This window comes from Aquarana catesbeiana, linkage group LG13 (genome assembly GCF_042186555.1).
Source record: "Aquarana catesbeiana isolate 2022-GZ linkage group LG13, ASM4218655v1, whole genome shotgun sequence".
Taxonomy (NCBI): domain Eukaryota; kingdom Metazoa; phylum Chordata; class Amphibia; order Anura; family Ranidae; genus Aquarana; species Aquarana catesbeiana.
In genome coordinates, this window is record NC_133336.1 from 214,206,007 (window position 1) to 214,221,945 (window position 15,939).

The 15,939-nt window shown below is 44.0% G+C and overlaps 1 protein-coding gene across 1 annotated transcript; it reads left to right on the forward strand.

Annotated features, from left to right (window-relative positions):
• Window positions 1–1,529: 1,529 nt before the first annotated feature.
• LOC141116377 (protein S100-A4-like) lies at window positions 1,530–11,695 on the forward strand. The gene is made up of 4 exons (XM_073608622.1): window positions 1,530–1,593; window positions 1,673–1,750; window positions 10,512–10,655; window positions 11,478–11,695. Exons 1-4 carry the CDS (start codon window positions 1,591–1,593, stop codon window positions 11,643–11,645), a joined length of 393 nt encoding a protein of 130 aa, XP_073464723.1. The 5' UTR covers window positions 1,530–1,590; the 3' UTR covers window positions 11,646–11,695.
• Window positions 11,696–15,939: the final 4,244 nt, after the last annotated feature.

Below are 15,939 nucleotides of genomic sequence, written 5' to 3' on the forward strand. Positions count from 1 at the left end.
AAAACAAATGTCACAGGGGTGATAACCCTTCCCTATGTTTTCCAAAAAGCTTAAAAAAGATTTTTTGGCTGGAGCTAAACACATTAAAAATGTACCCGTTCAAAATTACAAAGAGATTCTACTTAACAACAAACCTACAGTCCCTGTCTTGTTTGCACCGCCTGTATACTGCTGTTCAGAGTATATAGGGCCTGGGGGCCCCACACCTTTCCTTATTTTAATTTGGGTGCGGGGTTCCCCTTAATATCCATACAAGACCCAAAGGGCCTGGTAATGGACTGGGGGGTACCCATGCCGTTTGTCTCACTGATTTTCATCCATATTGCCAGGACCCGACATTACATTAAACCCGCAAGCAGTTTTAAATGAGATTTTTTCCTTTAAAAATGACATTTGGTGCAGGGACTGTTCTAAACACGGGAAACACGCGTCACTTTACAGGCATACTATAGACACCCCCCAGGTACGATATTTAAAGGAATATTTCACTTTTTTTTTTTTAACTTTAAGCATCATTAAAATCACTGCTCCCGAAAAAACGGCCTTTTTAAAAGTTTTTTTTGCATTGATACATGTCCCCTGGGGTAGGACCCGGGTCCCCAAACACTTTTTAGGACAATACCATGCAAATTAGCCTTTAAAATGAGCACTTTTGATTTTGAACGTTCGAGTCCCATAGACTTCAATGGGTTTCTAACGTTCGTGCGAAGTTTTGGTCTGTTCGCAAGTTCTGGTACAAACCGAACCGGGGGGTGTTCGGCTCATCCTTACTGCCGGCAAAAGAAAAAACACCAACACTGGAACACAAGCCAACTGGAAGTCAATTGACCCAAACCAAGCTCCCTTATTCTCCTGCTTGTTCTGTAGACCATGGTGTTTAGATGAGCTGTTCGGGCCAAGCATCAGTTCAGCCCCAAACATCGCCCTTTCGGGTGTTTGCATGTTCCAATGCAATGCAATGTTGCACAGTGCATTTTTAACAGCTCTGATTGGCTGAAGCAATTCCCCTGACCAGCGGTCAGGTGCAAGGCTTTGCCTAGTCAGGGCAAAGAGCATTGTGAGAGCTCTGATTGGGCAAAGTTATGACTTTGTCCAATCATGGCTCAGTGCTCATAGTCTCACCCCACACTATAAAAGGTTCCTTCCCGTGGAGATAGAGCTGGGCTCAGTGGTGAGAAGAATGTTTTAGCAAGCTAGTTAGTCTCCTTTCACAGTATTGCGACTCCAAAGTCATGCAATTTTGCCACAATTTTAGGGAATGCCTGTGTAACTCGCATCAGAGTCTGACCAAAGTAGTGCAGGGACTACTTTGAAATCGGCACGACTTGAAGTCATACTAATATGAATGGTTGTCATTGGAAATCATGGGGAACGACTTGTCATGTGACTTTGCAGTCCCAAGTCGCAGGACAAGTCATTGGAGTGTGGATCACCTGTATAGAGGTATCAGTACAGAGCTGGGTGTGTCCACACAAGGAATATAATACACATAAAGGGGGTGGGGAGAGGAGGGTCTGACCAGATTTCAGTTCATATAAAAGTCTCCTCACACCTGTACCCAGCATAGTGTGTGCCGTCACATCGATCACCATGGTAAGTTATATTACCTATAGAGAGTTTATATTACCCGTCCTCACCCATCATCATTGTGTTCTCTTCTCCCCATCCCCAGACTGCAATCCTCAAACCCACCAACAAAATGTTCTGTCTTCTGATCTTTCTGAGTCTCTTCTCTGCCTACAGCACCAAGGTGAGTACCTACCTTTCCTCATTACCAGGGTGAGTACCTACCTCTCCTTATTATTCAGTGGGAGCACCTACCTTTCCTCACTACCAGGGGGAGTACCTACCTTTCCTCATTATACAGGAGGAGTACCTACCTTTCCTCACTACCAGGTGGAGTACCTACCTTTCCTCATTATACAGGAGGAGTACCTACCTTTCCTCACTACCAGGGGGAGTACCTACCTTTCCTCATTATACAGGAGGAGTACCTACCTTTCCTCACTACCAGGGGGATTACCTACCTTTCCTCATTATACAGGGGGAGTACCTATCTCTCCTCATTACCAGGGGGAATACCTACCTTTCCTCATTACAAGGATGAGTACCTACCTTTCCTCATTACCAGGGGAAGTACCAACATCTCACTACCAGGGGGGGTACCCACCTCGCCTCATTGTAGTGATATAGTATAGTGGGTAGATAATTCATTAGTAGTTATTATAATGATGATGTAAGTAATCTTTCCGCAGCAACCCAATTCTTCCAGAGAGATGAACTTTATTTAATAGACAAATACAAGTGCAGCGCAAAAAGAAAAAGAAAATGAAAAGTCCATATAATAAAACATGTATTCAATTCCTCTTGTCACGGGCAGGCTGATCCCTTTTCATAACGCATCAGATGTCATATGTGTAATCATAAAGGCGCGCTTACCAGAAAAGGTGGACCCCTTAATTACAGGGGGTCAAACAGGCCTGGGTAAATAAATGGTGAACAGCTATGCTGGATCTCATCTGCAATGGTCAGTCCTCAGTTGTCCTGGGATGGGTCCATAACTGTCTTTGCAGAGAAATGATCCACGAAGGCTTGAAGATTCTTCGATCGATAGCTCTCTCAGGTTTGGCTTCCTAAGAGCTCTTGGCCTGGGACTTAGGAAGCTAAACCTGAGAGAGCTATCGATCGAAGAATCTTCAAGCCTTCGTGGATCATTTCTCTGCAAAGACAGTTATGGACCCATCCCAGGACAACTGAGGACTGACCATTGCAGATGAGATCCAGCATAGCTGTTCACCATTTATTTACCCAGGCCTGTTTGACCCCCTGTAATTAAGGGGTCCACCTTTTCTGGTAAGCGCACCTTTATGATTACACATATGACATCTGATGCGTTATGAAAAGGGATCAGCCTGCCCGTGACAAGAGGAATTGAATACATGTTTTATTATATGGACTTTTCATTTTCTTTTTGCGCTGCACTTGTATTTGTCTATTATGTGATATTCAGGTTGGTGAATCCTTTAGTGTCCAGCTTGCATCCAAAATTACGTTTAGTTTGCCCTTTGTTTATTAGATGAACTTTATTGACTTCCAACACAGAACAAAGTCTTGTAACAGATGACAAAATCCAACAGAGTAAATATGACAACGTTAGTAAATATCGGAGCCTTCAGAGTCCCATGTTTCCTAGACCTGTGCCTTCATAATCACAGACCCCCAGTGAATAGACTGAACGCCATGTTATATTCACTATACACTGAATGGATGAGCAATTTGATTGGCCGTTTCCATTTAGGCCTTTGATCTGCTTCTGTCTTTCAGAGTGACAGACAATGACCCCTCGCCGTAAACAGCTGTCCTCATAAACTGCCCTCATTTGTATTCTTGTATATTAACATCAACCAGTATTTGTGTAATTAGATTAACAGATACCAATGTGGCCTGCCTAGAATGGACTTGTCCTAGAATGTCTACATATAACACCATATATAAAATACATATATATATATATACATATAACACCATATATAAAATACATATATATATATATATACATATAACACCATATATAAAATACATATACATTTTCTAATAATATAGTTTTTCTAATAAAATTGCTAAAGAATGTCAGGAGCCTTGGTGGAGACCCAATAACACTTTTACTCACCCGCTATTGAGAACTCTGTCCATGATTTTTGTGTTTATTCAATTTATATTAATATGTTTTTTGTTTGGTTTATATTGTTGTGGTAGAAGAAAACTAAGAACAATCCAGAAAAATAAGGAAAGCATAGAGATGGCTTCAATCTTAAGAGCCAGGGATGTCTGAGCAGTTTGGTTGTGAATCAATTCTGATTTGAACCGATCCAAGTGGGGATATATGTAGTGTGTTTTGTATATGTATATATATAGATATATGTATGTATATCTATATATATATTGCTTTTTTTCAGGGGGAACTAGTGGAACTCAGTTCCACCACCTCTGGCTCAGACCCTTGGGGGGGGCTGCTGACCACAATCACTTGTAAACACAGAAGTCCGGTTTCTGTATTTACAAGTGACAGCTCTGCACTCTGTGTGTAACCCCCCTGAACTCTGCACTCTGTATGTAATGCAATCCTGATATTTAATGCCCCTTTAGGAGTAGGACCCTCCTACTGTGAAATTTGACTGACCACACCCACTATTTGATGTGATTTGGAGGGTGTGAGTGGGGTGGAGGGGTTTTGTGGGGTCGTGGTTGAGTTCCAGCACCTATTGTTTGAGAAAAAAAGCCCTGTCTATATATATATATCTATATATCTATATATATATAGATATATATCTATATATATATCTATATATATATATAGATATATATATAGATATATATATCTATATATATATATAGATATCTCTATATATCTCTCTATATATAACGTATATACTCGAGTATAAGCCAAATTTTTCAGCACATTTTTTTGTGCTGAAAATTCCCCCCTCGGCTTATACTCGAGTCAAGCACTTTTCTGCAGCAGAGAATGACATTTTCCGAACCGACTTTGGGGCCCCGTATCCCGTATACTTGGTGCTAGGAACCCACAATTTGGTGTGTAAACCCAGTGAAACTAGCACTACAACATATCCAAAGCTGGGGTTCCTAGCACCAAGTGGCCCCAAGATACGGGGCCCCAAAGTCGGTTCGGAAAATGTCATTCTCTGCTGCTGAAAAGTGCTTGATATTTTCCAAACCAAATTTGGTACCCCATATCTCGGGATCACTTGGTGCTAGGAACCCCAGCTTTAGATATGTTGTAGTGCTAGTTCCACTGGGTTTGCATTCCAAATTTGGGGTTCCTAGCACCAAGTGGGCCCGAAATACGGGGCCCCCAAATTCAGTCAACTGTGTCCATCTGCAGCTATGTCATTTTGGGACCCGTTGGGTCCAGAGACCCCAAATTTTGTCAGCAGCTAGGGGGGCATCTAGGAACCCTTAACTACTGAGTTTGAAGATTGGGGGACCTATGGCTGCAAATGGGCATTGTTGACCCTCTTTTCCACTTACAGTAGCTGCGCACTTCTCACCCTCGTCTTATACTCGGGTCAATAAGTTCTCCCAGTTTTTTGTGGTAAAATGAGGTGCCTCGGCTTATATTCGGGTCGACTTATACTCGAGTATATACGGTATATATATATATATATATATATATATATATATATATATATATATATATATATATATATATATATGTGTGTATTTTATATATGGTGTTATATGTATATATATATATATATATATGTATTTTATATATGGTGTTATATGTATATATATATGTATGTATTTTATATATGGTGTTATATGTATATATATATGTATGTATTTTATATATGGTGTTATATGTATATATATATGTATGTATTTTATATATGGTGTTATATGTATATATATATGTATGTATTTTATATATGGTGTTATATGTATATATATATATGTATGTATTTTATATATGGTGTTATATGTATATATATATATGTATTTTATATATGGTGTTATATATATATATATATGTATTTTATATATGGTGTTATATGTATATATATATATGTATTTTATATATGGTGTTATATGTATATATATATATATATGTATTTTATATATGGTGTTATATGTATATATATATATGTATTTTATATATGGTGTTATATGTATATATATATATATGTATGTATTTTATATATGGTGTTATATGTATATATATATGTATTTTATATATGGTGTTATATGTATATATATATGTATTTTATATATGGTGTTATATGTAGGCATTCTAGGACAAGTCCATTCTAGGCAGGCCACATTGGTATCTGTTAATCTAATTACACAAATACTCGTTGATGTTAATATACAAGAATACAAATGAGGGCAGTTTATGAGGACAGCTGTTTACGGCGAGGGGTCATTGTCTGTCACTCTGAAAGACAGAAGCAGATCAAAGGCCTAAATGGAAACGGCCAATCAAATTGCTCATCCATTCAGTGTATAGTGAATATAACATGGCGTTCAGTCTATTCACTGGGGGTCTGTGATTATGAAGGCACAGGTCTAGGAAACATGGGACTCTGAAGGCTCGGATATTTACTAACGTTGTCATATTTACTCTGTTGGATTTTGTCATCTGTTACAAGACTTTGTTCTGTGTTGGAAGTCAATAAAGTTCATCTCTCTGGAAGAATCGGGTTGCTGCGGAAAGATTACTTACATCATCATTATAATAACTACTAATTAATTATCTCCCCACTATACTATATCACTACAATCTTCATCAAACACAAAACACAGCGCCCTGCCCCTCCTCCACTCTGCACAGGCATAATCATGGACACACGATCGTGCCAATCGCTCATGTTCATGCCGGCTGTGGTTTTCCTGGCCACCTCCTAGTCAGGGTGACCTGCACAGGTGGGCAAATGGGGGTCAGTTGTCTCAGACAAAGGACAGGGGGCTGCTGAGAGAACAGAAAATAAGGAGACTTCTCAAGACTTTGGAGACTTCCTGGTCACAGGTGTGAGATGACCTATTGAAGACGGATCTGAGGAAGGAGAATACAATACAATACAATAATAAAAAAACTACAAAATAAAAATATTGACAATAATAATAATAATAATAATAATAATAATAATAATAATACTTATATAATATTAAACATAATATTGATAATAATGCTATTAATATTACAACATAATAAAATAAACAACAACACAATAATAATAAATAATATTACAAAATAATAATAATACAAATATTGATAATAAAACAATAATAATACAATTTTGCACAGATGCAGATTAAAGATGTAACAAAATCCATGTATAGGGATCTCCGCCCTCCACTCATGTTATCCCCTCCCCCTCCCCACCCCCGCGGGGTCCTATAATACACACAATAGAGACATGAGATAATAATTGGGGGTCGGCGTCCCTTCCGCTATGTACAGAACACCGACACATCCACCGGAGAGCTTTGAATATTGAAATCTTTATTTAGTAGGAATGCAGCTCAGGCAGCCAATCAGAGCTCTTCGTATGCTAGTCTGATCTCAGTGACCTGTGATTGGCTGAACAAATATTGTTGTTTATTGTCTGTTGAACGAGACAAACCATTCCAGACGATCGGGTGAAGATCTCACAGAAGGATCCGAGTCTGCAGTAAATAGTGAAGCTTGAAATCTACAGACATCAATGCATAATGCTGACAAGCTAACATGTTTCAGGTGCTGGGGGCAGTGCGATGGGCAATGGGGAGTGTTACAGGAATCCAAATCTCACAGGGAGGCTCAGAGCTGCAGATAGTGGTGTCCCTCCCTCCCCCCTTCAGCTACGCAGCACGCAGTGTAAATCACAAGACTGGCTGGACACAATTAGGAAAATGTTAGCCGTCCCCGGCTGCTGCAGAGGAGGCGGAGCAACCACACAGACACGCCCACCTAGAAACAACAGAGAAACAAGGCGGAGTCAAAGTCACTAAAAACAATCAATAAGATATTCATTACATTTTATTTGGCAACACAGAGCAGCTGATGGGCGGACCTGAAGCCCGACACCCCCCAGACTTTGTGCCTCACACCCCCAGACTTTGTTCCAGACACCCCCCCAGACTTTGTGCCTGACACCCCCCCAGACTTTGTGCCTGACCCCCCCCAGACTTTGTGCCTCACACCCCCAGACTTTGTGCCTGACACCCCCCCAGACTTTGTGCCTGACACCCCCCCAGACTTTGTGCCTGACCCCCCCCAGACTTTGTGCCTGACACCCCCCCAGACTTTGTGCCTGACACCCCCCCAGACTTTGTGCCAGACACCCCCAGACTTTGTTCCAGACACCCCCCCAGACTTTGTGCCTGACACCCCCCCAGACTTTGTGCCTGACACCCCCCCAGACTTTGTGCCTGACACCCCCCCAGACTTTGTGCCTGACACCCCCCCAGACTTTGTGCCTGACACCCCCCCAGACTTTGTTCCAGACACCCCCCCAGACTTTGTGCCCGACACCCCCCCAGACTTTGTGCCTGACACCCCCCCAGACTTTGTGCCAGACACCCCCCAGACTTTGTGCCCGACACCCCCCCAGACTTTGTGCCTGACACCCCCCAGACTTTGTGCCCGACACCCCCCCAGACTTTGTGCCTGACACCCCCAGACTTTGTGCCCGACACCCCCCCAGACTTTGTGCCTGACACCCCCCCAGACTTTGTGCCTGACACCCCCCCAGACTTTGTGCCTGACACCCCCCCAGACTTTGTGCCTGACACCCCCCCAGACTTTGTGCCCGACACCCCCCCAGACTTTGTGCCCGACACCCCCCCAGACTTTGTGCCTAACACCCCCCCAGACTTTGTGCCTGACACCCCCCATTTTTTGACCCAACACCCCCCAGACTTTGTGCCTGACACCCCCCCAGACTTTGTGCCGGACACTCCCCCCAGACTTTGTACCAGACACCCCCCAGACTTTGTACCAGACACCCCCCAGACTTTGTACCAGACACCCCCCAGACGTTGTGCCTGACACCCCCCCAGACTTTGTGCCTGACACCCCCCAGACTTTGTGCCTGACACCCCCCAGACTTTGTGCCAGACACCCCCCTAAACTTTGTGCCAGACACTCCCCCCAGACTTTGTGCCAGACACCCCCCCAGACTTTGTACCAAACGCCCCCCAAAACTTTGTGCCAGACACTCCCCCCAGACGTTGTGCCAGACACACCCCAGACTTTGTACCAGACACCCCCCAAACTTTGTACCAGACACCCCCCAGACTTTGTGCCTGACACCCCCCAGACTTTGTACCAGACACCCCCTAAACTTTGTGCCAGACACCCCCCCAGACATTGTACCAGACCCCCCCAGACTTTGTGCCTGACACCCCCCCAGACTTTGTGCCTGACACCCCCCCAGACATTGTACCAGACCCCCCCAGACTTTCTGCCAGACACCCCACAAGACTTTGTGCCTGACACCCCCCCAGATTTTGTGCCTGACAACCCCCACAGACTTTGTACCAGACACCCCCCAGACTTTGTTCCAGACACCCTCAGACTTTGTGCCAGACACCCCCCCAGACTTTGTGCCTGACACCCCCCAGACTTTGTGCCAGACACCCCCCCACACTTTGTGCCTGACACCCCCAGACTTTGTACCAGACACCCCCCCAGACTTTGTACCAGACACCCCCCTAAGCATTGTGCCAGACACTCCCCCCAGACTTTGTACCAGACACCCCCCAGACTTTGTGCCTGACACCCCCCAGACATTGTGCCAGAACCCCCCAGACTTTGTGCCTGACACCCCCCAGACTTTGTACCATACCCCCCAGACATTGTACCAGACAGCCCCCAGACTTTGTGCCTGACACCCCCCCAGACTTTGTGCCAGAAACCCCCTAGACTTTGTGCCAAACCCCCCCAAACTTTGTGCCTGACACTCCCCCAGACTTTGTACCAGACACCCCCCAGATTTTGTGCCCGACACCCCCCAGACTTTGTGCCAGAAACTCCCTCAGACTTTGTGCCTGACACCCCCCAGACTTTGTGCCAGAAACTCCCCAGACTTTGTACCAGACACCCCCCACACTTTGTGCCCGACACCCCCCAGACTTTGTGCCTGACACCCCCCAGACTTTGTACCAGACACCCCCCACACTTTGTGCCCGACACCCCCCAGACTTTGTGCCTGACACCCCCCAGACTTTGTGCCAGAACCCCCCCAGACTTTGTGCCAGACTCCCCTCCAGACTTTGTGCTTGACACCCCCCAAGATTTTGTGCCAGACACCACCCCAGACTTTGTGCCTGACACCCCCCAGATTTTGTGCCAGACACCCCCCAGACATTGTACCAGAGACCCCCCAGACTTTGTGCCTGACACCCCCCAGACTTTGTGCCAGAAACCCCCCAGACTTTGTACCAGACACCCCCCAGACTTTGTGCCAGACACCCCCCAGAGATTGTACCAGAGACCCCCCAGACTTTGTGCCTGACACCCCCCCAGACTTTGTGCCAGACACCCCCCAGACTTTGTGCCTGACACTCCCCCAGACTTTGTGCCAAAAAACCCCCAGATTTTGTGCCCGACACTCCCCCAGACTTTGTGTCAGACACTCCCCCAGACTTTGTTCCTGACACACCCCAAGACTTTGTACCAGGGCCCAGCAGAGCAGAGGAAGCTCCATTGCTTTTGTGTTTTATGATACTCGGAGGGCTAAAATGACAATTGATGAAGAGGAGTCCGGCTGGTAGTGAGATCGGGGAGCGATATGAACTCTAATGGGGGAGGGGCTCTGCTGTGCTGATCTGTAACATTACTGTTTACAATTATTATTAATAATAATAGTAAATAATGATAATAGTTGGGAGTAACCCCGCCCTCTCCCAGTAACCCCGCCCTCTGTCTCTCTCCCCGGCCTCACTGTGGGAGGGGTAGGTGATCTCGGTGGATCTCGTTGGGATCTCTCATTTTCTTCTCTCTCCAGGATAGTAATCTGAAGGTGGAGGAAATCCTGGTCCAGTTGGTGAAGAAATTTGAAAGTTACGCCCCTAAGTGTAGCGAAGAGAAGGACATGTTGAGCACCAAAGAAATGTCTGACTTCATCACAGCAGAATTCCCAATATTCAATGTAAGTGACACCTATTGGTGGGGACACCCCAGAGGGCAGCCAATCCCATCCTTACATTTGTCTCATGTGATTACCGACTCAAATATGGAGAATAGACATTCACTGAAAGCTGTGGGAGTGTCACTGAGCAAAAAACCTCCCCATTGTGGGAGGGGCAGAGACACAAACTACTGGGGGAAATCTTCCCATTGTGGGAGGGGCAGAGACACAAACTACTGCAGGAAATCTCCCCATTTTGGGAGGGGCAGAGACACAAACTACTGCAGGAAATCTCCCCATTTTGGGAGGAGCAGAGACACAAACTACTGGGGGGAATCTCACCATTGTGGGAGGGGCAGAGACACAAACCACTGGGGGAATCTCACCATTGTGGGAGGGGCAGAGACACAAACTACTGCAGGAAATCTCCTCATTGTGGGAGGGGCAGAGAAACAAACTCCTGCAGGAAATCTCCTCATTGTGGGAGGAGCAGAGACACAAACTACTGCAGGAAATCTCCCCATTGTGGGAGGGGCAGAGACACAAACTACTGGGGGAATCTCACCATTGTGGGAGGGGCAGAGACACAAACTACTGAGGGGAATCTCACCATTGTGGGAGGGGCAGAGACACAAACTACTGCAGGAAATCTCCTCATTGTGGGAGGGGCAGAGACACAAACTACTGCAGGAAATCCCCCCATTGTGGGAGGGGCAGAGACACAAACTACTGCAGGAAATCCCCCCATTGTGGGAGGGGCAGAGACAGAAACTACTGCAGGCAAATCTTATTTAAAAAGAAAATACATTTAAAATGAAAATGTGTCCTTATTTTGTTTTACAGGTAAAAGGGGATGATTATTTCCTGAAGGAAATCATCAGTGATATGGATGTTAACAAGGATAAGAAGGTGACCTTCGAGGAATTCATACGTTTCTTGGCTCCTGTTGCCTTTTCCATAAAGGACATAATAGTGAATGATGGGCGCAGGGGGAGGGGCAATATTTGCTGAATTCAGCGATTGTGCAATCTTTCAATAAATGTAACATCTTTTGGATATGACGTTCGTCTCATCTGCAGTATTTGTGCTAAAAATATTGTTTAGCTCGTCACATCTGGTCATCTTCCTACAAATGATTTTATTGATTGATTTCTCTGACTTCATATAAAAGAGTGGAAATAACTATCAACTCACAGAAACCAATCAGAAACAAGAACCATAAATGGATCTCTGCAGACAAAAGAAATTATGATTTAGTATTGTTCCATATTCTAAGAACCAGAAATCAGGCTGACAGTGGGAGGGCTCTGCTCTATGAACCAATCATATTACAGCACTTTACATGGCTGCCTAATCCTAACATGTTACAGGTACTGGGAGCTGTAATGGCTGCAGCAAGAGTTGTACCCTCTGTTTGTCACATAAGTTCTCAGCTGTATTATATAAACCCTAAAACAATTCAATGCAGCAACATCGCCCTCTGCTGTTCTACTTTATATAGAACCTTACATTGGTACAAAGCTACAACATCGCCCTCTGCTGTTCTACTTTATATAAAACCTTACATTGGTACAAAGCTACAACATCGCCCTCTGCTGTTCTACTTTATATATAACCTTACATTGGTACAAAGCTACAACATCGCCCTCTGCTGTTCCACTTTATATAAAACCTTACATTGGTACAAAACTGCAACATCGCCCTCTGCTGTTCTACTTTATATAAAACCTTACATTGGTACAAAGCTACAACATCGCCCTCTGCTGTTCTACTTTATATAAAACCTTACATTGGTACAAAGCTACAACATCGCCCTCTGCTGTTCTACTTTATATAAAACCTTACATTGGTACAAAGCTACAACATCGCCCTCTGCTGTTCCACTTTATATAAAACCTTACATTGGTACAAAGCTACAACATCGCCCTCTGCTGTTCTACTTTATATAAAACCTTACATTGGTACAAAGCTACAACATCGCCCTCTGCTGTTCTACTTTATATAAAACCTTACATTGGTACAAAGCTACAACATCGCCCTCTGCTGTTCTACTTTATATAGAACCTTACATTGGTACAAAGCTACAACATCGCCCTCTGCTGTTCTAATTTATATAAAACCTTACATTGGTACAAAGCTACAACATCGCCCTCTGCTGTTCTAATTTATATAAAACCTTACATTGAAAATGGAGGTGGGGGTTGGAGCTGCGCTGCTCCAGCAAAGTATGCCCATGAGCTGCTAAAGGTAGCAGTATAAGTAAAATTGATAAATAACTAAAGAACAAAGATGATGTAGAGAGCACCAAAAAAGGTAAACAAACCTACTGGTAATGAATCTTCATAAAGTATGACATAATATATACACAATCTGGAATAATAATAATAATAATAAAGTGCAAACGTCATACACAGAAATGACACTGTGAATCTGTGTACTAAAGTGTAAATATGTGCAAAACTCTGCAACAAATGAAACTTCCTGTGCAAAGTGCAAAATAACGTGTATACAATGTGATACGGTGTGTACCATACACACAGCAATCGCACCGCAATAAATAGTGCCAGCTAACAGCATAGAAATAGGTGCTGGTAATGGCTGCCTCTCCTTGTATTCCTGGACCAGAATGCGTTCTTTAAATATCTTGGTACCTCAGTGAGTGCGGGAGGAGTAAATAAAAAGAAGGGGTACCGGATAGTGTAGTATTGTTTAACAATATTTGGTTTTATTAAAATAGCATGAAGGTACTCACAAATATAGCAGAACAAAAATGCTTGTCTCCAAGGAGCGGCGAGCTCGTAAACATAGGTCAGCATAGAGTGCCTATCCCATCCCTACGCGTGACGTCACAACCTTGTGACTTCATCAGGGGATAAAGGAAAGGCACACATGATGTCTTTAGTTTTTAACATTGTTTCTAATGGGCGGCCATTTTCTTGGGGCTCAATGAGATAATACCATAGCGGCCATTTTCCAGAAGACTGCGGCCGCGGCCATTTTCTTGGTTATCAGTTCATATATAGCACAGCCGTAAACGAAGGTGTAGTTAGTGCTAAGGGCCGTGAGCTGAATGCTATTGTTATGAGGGTGCGGCCAAGACATAGATATGGTAAAGGACTGTCAGCAATGACAAGGGCTAAATACTGGGAAACTAGCATCGTGGGCTGAAGATCAAGGACTCACAAATATAAATATTAAAAAGGAGTACCCGTAGGGGAAAAACAAAGAATTAAAAATGTAGAAAAATGTATTTATTAATTAAAACTGTCAATACCGACCGGATGGAATAGACCTCGGTACTGACGTAAGCATAGAGAGCAGACAATAAATGAAAGGATCATAATATGACAATAATAATAGGAGACAATGATAATATAAAATCACTGTAAAAGTGGCAAGGGGAAGTACGGGATACTAAAAACACACACATGGAGAATGTGTAGATGTATAAAGGGGAACAAAAGGGAGAAAGGGGAGGGTAGTTAAAAATGACAATAAAATATATATTAAAGGTGCGGATGGAATAGGACACTGAGGGACCCATAGCAAGAAATAGGAAAGGATGTTTTCAGATGTTTAAAAATCACTAAGGAAGCAGTCGAGTTGAAATTCAATATTAAGGCCTCTGGGTGAGAAAGTTTCTAGTGTAAATATCCATTTGGATTCCAACTGGCTGAGGATCCTCACCTTATGTCCCCCCGCCAGTGTCTAATGTACGGTTCTATTTCCAAATAAATTTGCCTCCCATCTCTACTCCAGTCTGTTGATGATAGTCGTTTTTTGTTGTACCAGAAATAATTATTCTTTAGACAAAACTCAAGACATTTCATGAAAAACTTTCTCTGCATACAGGGGAGCTTGGTATATGTCCTCGGGCCCCATTTTGCAGCTTCGCACATTTGATGGTGGAGTATTATCGTATATAAAGATGAAACATCTGCAGTAGTCATGATCCACGGTCCTTCTTCTTTAGGGATATTCTCTATAATCTCTAACATTTGTTTCGTATCCCTTAAGTAAGCTTGTGTGCTTTGAACGGCTGGTTGCAGGAAAACGTCTATATATTGGTCCATTCTGGAAGTAAAGCAGGCCATACACGGTCGAATTTTGAACCAATTTTCTTTTCAAAATCAGAAAGTTCATTTTTTTCGTGATCCGATGGCGCCACCATTGATTTTCAAAATTCGGCCGACCATGCCTTCAATTTCACCGCATGTTGCTACAGAAAAGAATTTTCTTGGCCGAGAATCTTCTTTTCTCTCTGTAAATTTTCTTTTCTTATTACATTTCTCGCACGATTCTCCCATCATTGACTAGAAAATTGTTTGTTTTTCTAAAAATTTCCAACATGTCCGATTCCTCAAATGTGAAAATCGGCCGTTGTTGCAGCCCACTAATGGTGCAAAATTCATACGAAAATTCTTTCATACGATTTCCGAGAGAAAATTCTTACGAAATTTGAACCGTGTATGGACGGCATAAGTGAATCTTTTCCATTCACTATTGGCCTCGGTGGTGGATTTGTTTTGTTCTTATGTATTTTCAGTAATGAACATATAATAGGTGTATGGCAGGAGTCTGGTATTCAGGGCCGATCCTGGGTGGGTGCACCGCACCCCAGCGCTGTAATGTGCCTGCAGAAGCGGGGCGCCACCGCCGCACCTGACTGCACTGGTTGCTCACTTGGCTCGCTAGAATCGCTGGCCGCCCAGCATCTAGCTAGCAACCAGTGACATCAGTGAGAGACCACGGCCGCCCCAGCATTCATTGCATGCCGCCTCCGCGGATAGTAAGCAAGCTCCGCCCACCTCTGCCATGTTCTTCAGACAGAGTGGCTAAGAGAGGGAGCAGAGCGGATGGAGCCAGAGCGTGTCTGAAGAGAGAGAGCTGCTGCTGCTGTGCCTTGCTGTGAGTGTCTCCAGTCTCCAGTCCCTGCACTGCACCAGGCTGGTCAACTAAGTAGATGACAAAGTTGTGCCTATTAAAAGCAGCCACTGTGCCCATCAAACGCCCACTGTGCCCATCAAAAGCAGCCATTGTGCCCATCAAATGTCCATTGTGTCCATCAAACGCCCACTGTGCCCACCAAAAGCTGCCACTGCCCATTAAATGCCCACTGTGCCCATCAAACGCACACTGTGCCCATCAAAAGCAGTGCCACTGTGCCCATCAAACGCACAATGTGCCCATCAAAAGCTGCCACTGTGCCCATCCAACACAGCCACTGTGCCCATCAAAAGCTGCCACTGTGCCCATCAACCACAGCCACTGTGCCTAAACACAGCCACTGTGCCATCAAATGCTG

What these genes read in the sequence shown, in the direction of transcription:
- LOC141116377 (XM_073608622.1), top strand. An exon ending in TCTCTGCCTACAGCACCAAG is followed by an intron (nt 1,751 to 10,511) that starts GTGAGTACCTAC and finishes TTCTCTCTCCAG; the next exon opens with GATAGTAATCTGAAGGTGGA. An exon ending in CAGAATTCCCAATATTCAAT is followed by an intron (nt 10,656 to 11,477) that starts GTAAGTGACACC and finishes TTTGTTTTACAG; the next exon opens with GTAAAAGGGGATGATTATTT.